At 39.4% G+C, this 12,472-nt stretch overlaps 1 protein-coding gene across 9 annotated transcripts in view; it reads right to left on the reverse strand.

Annotated features, from left to right (window-relative positions):
• Window positions 1–12,472, reverse strand: part of LOC131439247 (glycogenin-1) — a 46,046-nt gene that overhangs the window by 3,396 nt on the left and 30,178 nt on the right. For 5 of the 9 annotated variants that reach the window (XM_058610024.1, XM_058610022.1, XM_058610028.1 and 2 more), the window contains 2 exons: window positions 6,326–6,674; window positions 3,481–4,410 (listed from right to left, as the gene is read on the reverse strand). In XM_058610024.1, coding sequence (XP_058466007.1) covers window positions 3,481–4,410; window positions 6,326–6,674 — 1,279 coding nt within the window. The remainder of the gene's footprint in view (window positions 1–3,480; window positions 4,411–6,325; window positions 6,675–12,472) is intronic. The other 4 variants (XM_058610031.1, XM_058610030.1, XM_058610025.1 and 1 more) reach the window with 3 other exon arrangements.

A 12,472-nucleotide genomic window follows, 5' to 3' on the forward strand; every position in this document is an offset into this window, starting at 1 on the left:
GCACTAATTGTGATGCACACGGCAGCGCCGGATGTACATTCAATATCATCAATTAAATTTTTCAAATAATTTTCATGCATTTGTCTGTTTTTAAGCAATCTGAAAAAAAAATCATGTTTGATTTCCGAAGCATTTTAAAAATGGAAAATTTTCTACCCATTTTCGGTTCGTTTCCTTGAATTTTTGTCCGACAAAACTGGCCCCGAACCTATTGGAGGAGAAAAGAAAACCAATTGAAACTTCAGCTCGCTTTTTCTCACTCAATTCCGACAGATTTTCGAACCAATCGGTTGGAGGCGAAATTGCAATCGGTTGTTCCACTGGAATCCGCATTGATTCGGATTTCATACTGAGTTTCACATGAAATTCTGAATGAAAATGTTTCTTACTCGGATTTGGTTCAGAACAAGAAGTCTACTGAGCTATAAACAAAAACTATCTAGTAGGCTATGGTGAAAATTTACAAACGTTGTTGAACTTGAAACTTGCGTAACTTTTTACACATTTATTTTATTTTGGAGCAGGAACTGGAACTAATTTCTGTTGAACTTGCTCTCCAACAGGTATAAAACCTCATATTTTACATCAACAGATTAAAAGCTGTTTACGAAAGGATTTTGCTCACCAATTTCTGGGAAATCGGATCAATATACACATTCCAGAACCCTTGAGACTGCTAAAATCTGTGTATGTATAGGACTTTGAATAGATTCATTCGATCCGTTTAAATACCGGGTAAATCGAGTACACTGGAACCTCAATTTACGCGCAGAGTTGGTCGCGATATTTGAACATTCGTGTGAAAAATGTTTTTTTAATTTCGTTTGATTTTAGAACAAATAACACAACAAACTGGTCACTTTTCCATACGCAAAAGTATCTAGGACCATCTGAGTATGTTCTGAGACTATGGAAATTTGTAAGAGATGTTCCAAGATCCTAGAACTACTAGGAATATTGCACTTAGGGACTACACTGTACCATAGCCAGAACTACAAGAGCCAATATCTATTTGTTGTTAATTGTTCGTACTACTAGAACTACATATCGCTTAATTATCAAAGCTATTCCAGAAATGGTCTCAGTCGTCCACATACTTCAGTGAAAGCAGGACTTAAAGTCAACGATATTGATCAGCAGCTTGTGTATATCTTTTAAATGCTGTTTATTCCAAATAAACCCACTGCGATGGCTCCATTGATTAGTCCTTTCCGTATGTGAGGGCACTAAACTTTAACTTTTTTTGTTTTGAAAATTTTAATGTATTGAGTTACAAAAAATAGGCATCCAAGTAGAGATTTAAATTTGTATAAGAAATTCAACGGTTGTTTTAAGAATGAATCACCAAGTAGCAATTATCCTGTAGAGGCGCTTCGAACAGCCCAGTAATCGCTTATGGACTCTTGGGTTCGACCTTTCATTCAATGGTAATTCAAGCGTACAAAGTCGTGTGCAACGGTGATTTTTAACAGATTTTTAATTGTATGCCTTACAAAGCTTTTTTGAAAAAGTTTGTACCAGCTTAGATGTCTGTTCTCTGTTGTTAAGCTTAACAACTTATCACTACTAATAATGAGCCATAAAATGCAATTTTCTTCAACATACTCACACTTTCTTATATTCATACTGCAAAGTATTCTTACAAAAGTAGTTAAAATTACAGGGTATATTCTACTTCTACTACTACTTGTTCTACTACTACTTCTTCTACTACGTTCTACTGCATAACGCTTCTTCTTCTTTTCTGGTTGGTGTCACCTCACTTGAGATGACGCCGATTTGATGGCACAGCAACTAAGGCTATATTGCCGGTTAATTTTCGTTTATGGGCCAATAGACTTTCTTTTCACTGGACTACAAGCGAAAATCTCGCTGTGTGGCTGCGTCGAATCGTCAAAGTACGGATTAAAATCCTTTCTTTCTTGCGAAATACTAGAATTTTCTCCGGACTAACACGATGCAACGTACTCACCCGTTGAGAGTTTCACCGGAAGTGACTGCCTAACACTAAGCCTAGAACAGTGGTACATGACGTTTCGTGTATGGACCGTATACAAAGGATCCCGCTCTCGTCATCGGTTACATTGGTAGGTTAAGATCGTCAATCCAGGTAGTAGCGCTCCCGCAGAAATCATCTCTATCTAATTGAGGGCGTTTTCCCGGATTACCCAAAACTAGGGGCTATGCCTTAGTTAAGGGGCGGTTAGGGTCTACCGCTTTCGATAAATCATATATTTTTCCTTTGCATTTTCTAGTAGTAAAACATTTTAAGAAAATTTGGTCAAATTTTCAAGCCTATCTAAACAAAACTCTGGATGTTATGGGTCTTTATCTTTTCTTAATCCTACGAAGAGGAAGGAGCTTGGTGCACAGACCCAAGAGTTCTGCTTCGATTGACTTGAAAATTGTATGGCCTTGAACATTCCCAATAAGCCTGTTAGATACATGTGGTATCACGAGCATAGACCGTGTGTACAAAAATCTAGCTTGTTCACTTGGTTACGCTGGATGTAGATCTTAAGGCCTATAGTCCAGGTAATTTTTGGATGAACCAGCACTTCCTCATCGTTCACCACAATGACTCCGTAATTGAATGTGATACCACGAGCATGGACCACAAAAAAAGAAATTCGCCAATGTTATCGGTTACGTCGGTAAATCTTAAGACCCTGTATTCCCAGGAGGTTTTGGAAGAGCCAAAACTTCCAGTCAATTTACTCGATATAGCTCAAAAGTCACCGGCATTTATATACTGTTTTTTCCAGAATCTAATTAATTCAGTAGTGTACATTCCGCAATATTCAATTCACTGAAGCATGTTAAATTGTTTTGTATACGTATAAATTACAATTTCCTTCATTATACATTTTTTTACGCGACTGAACAAATCGAAAATCGCATTATTTCAATCGCAACTAGAGAGCGATAACACAAACCTAAAAGCTTACTTGTTCCCTCAAATCTCAACCACAAGCGTAAAAAAAATGCTGTAATTTCAGTTTTGATTCACTTTTTTGTGATTTAGTCTAGAATCTCGCTACATTTTATTAGACATGTCACTGAAGAAACTTTGTTGCAACAAACGTAAACCAATAGTCAAGTGTATTTTGCCGAACCTACACATTGAACCGAACTCGTCCAATCGTCATCACCTCGAACCAGTGTCCCATTCGAATCCGCCCGATAGCTGTCAAGCAGAAACCTCTTCCGTTTCGAGTAGAACAAGGTTTTGATTTATGTGTGTCAACTGAATGTCACCGCATGCTATTCTGGTATATTCTATTAGACGGACAAAGCTTACGTAACTACTAGAAACCATTTGATTGGTTGGTTGGTTGATTGGTTGGATCGAGTATTAATACACGTGTATTGATGCGTGTACGTAAAAGTGGTAATACACCGAAACAGATGATAAGATATTTGAAATGAACCGTAGAACTAATGGCACATAGTAGGAAGCGTGCTATTTGCTGGGTTTACCTATGCGGGCCACCTTAGTTTCCCGTTTACGTCGAGGCGGTACTGCCGGAAGTTCGTTGCTTGCAGCGACAGGTACGGCATCTTTGTCTTGGACAGACTTCGTAGTCGGTTGATGTTGTGTCGACGTTGGCGAAGTTGGCAGTGATGATTGATGGGTGGACGCGTTTGTGTTGACAGATGACGATGCTGTCTTTGACGGACTACTACTCTTGGTTTGCATGGTATGATTTGTCACCGAATTAGTAGCGGATTGTTTCGATTTGGTAGATGGCGATGGTTTTTTAGCCGTTGATGTCTTGGGTGGAACGGTAGCTGGTGGTTTTGACGGAGACGGTGGCTGAAGTGTTTTAGGTGACGTAGTTTGTGGGGTGGCTGGTGGTGATGTTAATCTTTTACGACGGACAGTTTTTGGTGGTTCGGCGATCGGGTCTTTACCTGCCAACGACTCCGGAACCACTTGCTGCTGCTGCTGCTGCTGCTGGATCTGGGGCCTTGCAGACGGTCGAGTTGGTGGTGGCGATTTCCGATCTTCACGGACCGGTTTCGAAGGTGCAGAAGTAGCTGCTACTGTTTTTGGTGGCTCTACCGGTTTAAGCGGCTCGACTGTGGCTTCGAGTAGTTTAACCGGTAAAATGGCAGGTTCGACCGTTGTGACGTGTATCGGAGCATCGACCGCGTCCGAACCTGGCTCGTCGTCATCTACGATGGGATCGTAGACTGTCTTGGTTTGCGTGCGGATCTTACCTTCGGGACTCTTTGTTGTGATGACCTGTTGGTAACCTGCAAATACTTTCTTGGTCAGTGTAGTCGTTCGGGTCGTGGGATCGTATTGAACTGGCGGGGGTAACTTCGGGCGCCTGACGCTACGCTCACCTAGTGATGTAGCGTCCAAGCCATCATCTTCTTCGTGAATTGTCGCCTCAATTTGAACTGGTGCGAACCCAAGGACGTGCGCGTAGGCAATTAGTTTTAAGATGTGTGCATGTTTTTTTTCAGTTCGGTACGTCACAATAGCAGATGATTTTTAGTTCAGAGAAGAGGAAACAGTATAAAAAAAGACGAAACCATATTTTAGTTAGCGCCCGATCATCGTCGTTTTTATTTTATTTTTTTTTTGGAAGTAAGTAGCAAAAGTAAGACCGCGGGGTTTTACACAAACAATTTAACACTGGTGTTAGTCGACCACAACAACTGCACGCACGAAAACAATAGATAAATCTACCTCCGTTTGTCACGCACACATCTTTGTCACTGCAAATTTATTTCCCAGCTCTGAAGCATGCTTTTGAATCGAAACATTCCTTTAGCGAGCTGGCATCTACCCTTTTCATGTTAGTGAATGAGTTTGGTTTGTCATCCCCCGTTTATTATCCGTTTTATATTGAACGAATACGTGATATTCCTAGTGTGCCTGTAAGTATCGTGACGATATCTCATCCGTAATATTGGCAACAATGCGAGTTGGTCCCAACTGTCAGCTGTCACGTCGCGTCACTTTACTTACAGGCACTCTAGATATTCGAAAAACCAAAATGATCTTAGTAGGCCTACCTGGTGTCACAGAGGAAACGGGGTTAGGGAAATCGAATGCTCAAAAACACATACACAGGACTCGGTGAAGTACGAATCATATCACAATGCAGGAACGCTCACACGTCATGATTTTTTTGTTTGTTTGTTTTGTTCTGTGCCAATAGGTGAATAGAGAGAAATAGAGCGTGAAACAATCGCAGCCAGGTATGAAAAAAAAATGGAAGAGACAGTTGGAACAATGGACAACGATGTTCGTGCTTTCGAAACGAAATCCAAACATAATAGGCGAAGACTACTTTCATAATTTATTTATTTTTTTTTCCAAATTCAAAACATTCCTTTTTTTATTTGTTCGTTACCTAAATTTACTACCAGGATGTCGAGTTATTTATTTAATTTTTTTTTTGAAATAAACTATTTACGCTTGTTTAGGCTTTATGTGCGTATTTCTAGACTCACTTAGCGATGTTTCGCGTTAATTTTGGAATTTTGAAGCAAAGCTTGTAATAATAAACATAAGAACAGTAACGAAAAGATGACAAACGAATGAATGACACGCAAAAAAAAACGATGAGTGACAAAACTAACAAATTCCCTCTGCTCTTTTTTTGTTTCCTCGAATGATGATCAACATTACTCTAAAGTGTGAAAGTGTTTTGTTTTCGAGAAGATCAATTCCGTGAAAAATCGAACTGACAATTTTGACAATTCTTTGCGTGATCTAGTCCTCTAATGATTCAACACAAAGCCAACATAAACGAGTTGATGCTAGTTTTGATGCTAAACTATATGACACGAATTCACGAGTTCATGGCATGCTTTGCAGGCAAAAACAAACTGTCCTATCTTTGCTTTTTTTGTTTTGTTTAGTTTAGTAAGATATGAAGGTCCAGTGCGAGAGTGGACAATGGAAATGCGAGGGTGATTAGAAGAAGATACCCGGCGAGCTGGGTACGTAACAAAGAGTTTTTTTTTATTCGTTAGTCGTTTGTCAATGACGGGTTAAATATTAGTGATGAACTAAGGTTGACCTTTGGGTACAGAATTTGACAGTTGGTACCATAAACTTGCTTACTCTGCCGGATCAGTGCCGTGGCTTTGTATTTTACCGGGGACGATTGCCGCGATAGTCGGACCACTTTACCGGGTTGTTTTCGGTGAGCATGGTAACTGGTCAAATCCTGTACCTGTCGAGTTCGAGACATTGTGCGGAAAGAAAAACAACAAAATAGTAGGTCCAATCGAGGGCCAAATCCCATGAGAAGCTTCCGCGGCGCGTGTACCGGTTGCCGTAAAGCGTACAGTCAATTACCTTCCTTCTTCTCGACAGGTACGATGTCCTCCGGTGTCGGAGTTGGCGAGCGATCCCGTGGATCACGCTTCGGCGTGGCAGAACGGGACCGAGACTTCGACGAGCGGCGTCTGTGGGGAGAAACGGGTGCCGATGTTGCTTCCAGAGTTGGCACAGGTACCGACAAAACCGGAAGTTCGTTCATAGTCTGCTGGATCCGACGCCAAATGTTTTCAAACGAGTCCCGTCCCATATAGTCGATGTTGCCCTGTTCCCAACATTGGCGGCGCATATGCTCTTCGTATGCTTCCTGTTCGACCGACTTGGGTTCACCGAGGTGCAGCTGCGAAAGTGCTCCGGCAAGGCCACTCTATGGGAAAAACGAAAAATCAAGAAAAAAACAATTCATTGTTGATTGTGTGGGTTGAAGCACATTGGTAGTCTTCGGGCGGTGTTTCCCGTTTTCAACATGTATAGTGGCTGTGAACAGCGAATTGACGTGGCAACCAGAGAGCGATCGAAACAAAACAATTGACATAACATTAAATGATGGTTCTTCTGTTGAGCGGTTTGGTTTGTTGGCGTTGAATGAATTCGAAAATATACATGCTGATTTTAAACTAAAGAGAACATATGATCGTGAAATGCCTCGTGCATGTTTGAACCACCTAGTGGTGCAATAATGACCTTCTCATATAACTCATGTTTTCATAAATAATAATAACGGATTCTTCAAAACACTTTTCTTTGAATCTTGAATAAGAAAAAAAGTTTGTTTGGAAATAAACTAGAATTACGTTTTCAATTAACAAACAGATTTAAACCAAGTTTTGATGTAGGACTACATCGAATTCGGAAACAAAAACCGTACAAACAATGGTCAGGTCTTAAAAATCGGACGGAATTCCCTGTTTTCCTAGCCCTGATCAATGTTTTGCACAAACAGAGACGACACTTGCGAATTCTGTTCTTCAATGTGTGTGTGTGTGTGTGTGTGTGTGTGTGTGTGTGTGTGTGTGTGTGTGTGTGTGTGTGTGTGTGTGTGTGTTCGCATTTAAGAACAATGCAAGCATAAAACAAGTATCAGACCGACTGTTCAGTTTGATCATGCCGTATTTATCTAGTTCAAGGTGCTCTTTTAATTTTTCTTTAGTTTCTTGGAAGCGTGAGAGAAGATTCAAAAGTACATACTCAATTAATAAGAGTTTCCGAATTTAAGATAATTTGCAATTTATGTAAATAGCCTTATATTTTGGATGGAACAGTGAGGGATTGAGACATATCACAATATGTACTCTCTTCTTACATGATGTAATCCCATAAACTGCATCGTACGGAGTCGACTTCCGGGTCCAGAATTGCAGAGTGATGAATTCTAAAACCTTCAATTGCAAGAGTGTGCTTTAGAAAGTAACAATGCAAGAATGGACAAATATCCTAAAACTGTACAGTAACTATTCGCAGTAAAGATTTCTCAGACTTGATATGATTGTGCTTGAGTTCTTCAAGATCTAAATTTCGGGTCCGGAAATACAGAGCGATGAAAGTTGAACAACAGGAAATTTCTCTCAACTTGACGCAAAACTGTTGATTGGCTGGTATATAAACTCTTTTGTATTGTTGATAAATTTGCATTATTTACTACTTTTTTGATAACATATTATTTAGTACTCCAATGCCGTCGATTAGAGTTTGTCAGTAAATCGACGACGACGAAGAACCGTTGAAGAAACACTCGTCTATTTTGCAGACTGTGTAGGTTGGTGAGAGCATAGCGACTCTCGTAACGTGGTAATTGAAGACAATTCAGCCAAGGTAGTTTCGGTAGAGTAAATAGAACGAAACTCTGTAGTACCCTTTCGATCGGATCGATGTGAACATCGTGATACGTGGGTCCGATTTGTAACTCCGTTTTCCAGAATACTGCGTACTCGTGCTGTGGGAACCATCAGTAGAGCACAGCGACCCACAATTCACTGCATTGGTCATTCATGAACAGCATGAACAGAAGCGGTTCAAGATGGTTCCCTTGTTTCGACGGTAGCAATATTTTTAATGTGTCGCAAAATTATCCCATTTTGTAGGCATATTAGTTGATGGTCTTCGGCCGGTTCCTTCAAAACAAAACTCACATCGATTTCTTAGAGATGGCTTGAGATTGGGAAACAGATTGCAGTTCGAGGAAATCGAATCGGGTAGGTAAGTTGGATGGGAAAACTACACCTACACCTACACCAAAACTCCAACCGAATCAGTATAGTCATTGTTAAGATCTGAAATTCATTGTTAGCTGATTTTCGACGACCACGAAACCACTATTTCACTGTGTAATCGGCAGGAGCACTAGCCCCATAATATAATTCAAACTTTTCTGTGGCTTCCTTCACCGTTTCGCCTTTTTTTTAAATGGTTTTTGGAAGAAATGAAATCTTCATAGTTTCGAAGAAGGTGTATGTAACAAAAATATGCACTCGATTTTGCCGAAGATGGCTGGACCGATTTTCACGAACATACATTTAAATTAAAGGTTTCTTGGTCCTATAGTCCGCTATTAAATTTTTTTCGGATAGAGCTCCTGGTTTGGGAGTAAAAGAGTAAAATGTGCATAAAATGGAAAAAATGTGCACTCGATTTTCTCAGAGACTGCCTCAATGATTTTCTTCAACTAAGATTCAAACGGGAGGCCCTAAAGCCTGCTAATGAATTTCATCTACATCCGACTTCCGGTTCTGGAGTAAAATATGTGAAAAAATCAATAGATCAATTTTCACAAGCTTAGGTTCAAGTGAAAGGTCTCACTATCCCATAGAACCCTGTCGAATTTCATCCGGGAGTGAGTTCCGATTCCGGAATTGAGGTATGATAAGTATAAAATTTTCAATTTCAATAGCGTATTTCTATACAGTGCTGTTTGAAATAATAGCAGCGTCGAATGGTATAACAGATAGGCTGAAAAGTTCGTATCGTTTCTATGAGAGGACGCCACTAGAATTAAATCCATACCATTTTCAGTTAGTACCAACCTTCAAAAGATACGTGTATAAATTTGACAGCTGTCTGATTATTAGTTTGTGAGATATTGCATTTTGAGTGAAGCTACTTTTGTTATTGTGAAAAAAATGGAATTTCGTGTGTTGATGAAACACTACTTTTTGATGAAAAAAAGTGCCGCCGATACCAAAAAATGGCTTGATGAGTGTTATCCAGACTCTGCACCGGGCGAAGCAACAATTCGTAAGTGGTTTGCAAAATTTCGTACTGGTCATATGAGCACCGAAGACGATGAACGTAGTGGACGTCCAAAAGAGGCTGTTACCGATGAAAACGTGAAAAAAATCCACAAAATGATTTTCAATGACCGTAAAGTGAAGTTGATCGAGATAGCTGACACCCTAAAGATATCAAAGGAACGTATTGGACATATTATTCACGAATATTTGGATATGAGAAAGCTTTGTGCAAAATGGGTGCCGCGTGAGCTCACAATCGATCAAAAACAACAACGAATTGATGATTCTGAGCAGTGTTTGGAGCTGTTATATCGAAATAAAACCGATTTTTTTCGTCGATATATAACAATGGACGAAACATGGCTCCATCACTTCACTCCGGAGTCCAATCGACAGTCAGCTGAGTGGACTGCACGCGATGAACCGAGCCCAAAGCGTGGAAAGACTCAACAGTCGGCCGGTAAGGTTATGGCGTCTGTATTTTGGGATTCGCATGGTATAATTTTCATCGACTACCTTGAAAAGGGAAAAACCATCAACAGTGACTATTATATAGCGTTATTAGAGCGTTTGAAGGACGAAATTTCAAAAAAACGGCCTCATTTGAAGAAGAAAAAAGTTTTGTTTCATCAAGAGAATGCACCGTGTCACAAGTCGATGAAAATCATGCTGAAATTGAACGAATTGGGCTTCGAATTGTTCCCTCATCCACCGTATTCTCCAGATTTGGCCCCCAGTGACTATTTCCTGTTCTCAGACCTCAAGAGAATGCTCGCTGGTAAAAAATTTAGAAGCAATGAAAAGGTAATCGCTGAAACTGAGGCCTACTTTGAGGCAAAGGACAAATCGTACTACAAAAATGGTATCGAAAAGTTGGAAGATCGCTATAATCGCTGTATCGCCTCTGATGGCAATTATGTTGAATAATAAAAACGAATTTTGGCAAAAAAAATGTGTGTTTCTATTAAACGATACGAACTTTTCAGCCGAACTGTTATGACATTCGTCTCTCCGGGCCGCGATTCAAATGTCGGGTTTCACAGTGAATGTATAGCCTTTCTATATGATTTGCCTTTCTCATGAAATTGATATTTTTATTCTAAGCATCCAATCTCCGGATCCGGAAGTTAAATCTGAAAAAAATCGGGATATTCATATGATATCTGAAGACTTCTCAGTCGAGTCTAAGATAGAAAAAATCGGGTGAGTCTTCATCGAAAGAAGCTGCTGACATTATTTTCATTTTTTGGTGCATATCACTCTGTAATTCCGAAACCGGATCCAAACGAAGTTTGGGAACTTCGTATGAGATCGCCAGTCCTTTCATTCGAATCTATGCTTGTAAAAATCGGAAGGTATACGACATTCGACCCTCCGGGTTTTTTATATGAGAAAAGCAAAACGATTTTTACCCCCTGGTCTTGGGGAGTTGTCTGATGTTACTTTTACCAACATTTTTGCATAGTTATCATGAAATTTCATTGAAATCCATCAGAAGTATCCAAATTATCGGGTCAGGGTCATTTCGCCGAATACCAGTTCGCCGAATGGGTCATTCCACCGAATGCATTTCGCCAAAAGTCATTTCATTGGAAGTTATTTCACCAAAAGCCATTTCTTCGAAAGTCATATCGCTGAGTCATTTCGCCGAAAGCCATTTCGTCGAAAGGGTTATTTTACTGAATCCTTAAATGTTCCGTTGGGTGTCTAAATCTCGTGATTTGGATTGGTTTAAGGGGCTACACCACTGTAGAAAAAAAGGGAAGGATTTTTTTTGGGTAAATAATTTGGGAATCCAAAAAATGGAGTGATCCGAATTTTGTATAAAGCACATTTTAATGTGTACATTTTAATACAAAAAAATAATCAGTTTTAAAAATTGAAAAACAAAATGGCGGCTAGGCGGCATTTCCGCGCAAGTGCTGCATTTTTGATGGCCGGAAACATAAGTCAAGTAAATCTTGACCAATCGATTCAAAAATTATACAGAATATTCTCTATAGTTATCTCCACAGTGGTATGTAAGGTTTTTTAATTAATTGATTTTCTGTAAAATGGCAGCCCTTTGAAAATAAAACTGCATTTTTTCATCACAAAATTGTTCATAAAAAATAAATTTTCACAATTTTCAAAAACCCCTACGTACCTCTGTGTACCTGATCATTTTTTTTTGTACTTAAATATATATAATAAAAAGTGCTTTATACAAAATTCTGATCACTCCATTTTTGGGATACCAAAATAATTCCCCAAAAAAGTCCTTCTTTTTTTTCTACAGTGGTGTAACCCCTTAAAATGAAGACAAAAACAGATGATAGCGTAACGCCCGTTTTTGTTGATCTACAATCGTACTCCTGAAATATCTCATTTTTAAAATAACGGATAAACTCATTTTTTACCTTCTTGAATAAAGCTTGACTCATGATCCTCAGAACGGAGTTCGCAAAAAAGCTTGTTGACTACTTATTGGCTACTAAGCATCAAAGAATCTGCTCAAGTGTATCTACCAGGCAAATGTTTGCGGTATTTTCCGTTTACTGAGTGCAAATGGGAAAACATATCTAATCGTTTTTGTTCGTGTGCTGTCCGACCTCGCTACCGGTCGTTCGGACCTAACTAAAGCAATGAAATTAAGCTTTGAGTAGACAAGGCATTTACAGATTTCTGTATGAAAGGCCGGTGAAATGACCCACTCCCAAATTTTCCCTTGTGTTTCATTATGAGCATTCCTTGTTATTGATAACAGCTAAGAAAGCTCTGATACTTTCTGTTTGATATCAAATTGCTGTGAAACGCTTACAAAAATCGTTGAACGAGACATCGGGAGTCGGTCCAATTTTCAATGGATTGTTCAACATAGAAAATTCGGTATTGTCTCGTACTTTTCACTCGTTAAATCAGGAAAATCCTAATGCTCAGAATGATTTGCTTTAGTCTT

Source organism: Malaya genurostris, chromosome 3, assembly GCF_030247185.1.
Source record: "Malaya genurostris strain Urasoe2022 chromosome 3, Malgen_1.1, whole genome shotgun sequence".
NCBI classification, from domain to species: Eukaryota; Metazoa; Arthropoda; class Insecta; order Diptera; family Culicidae; genus Malaya; species Malaya genurostris.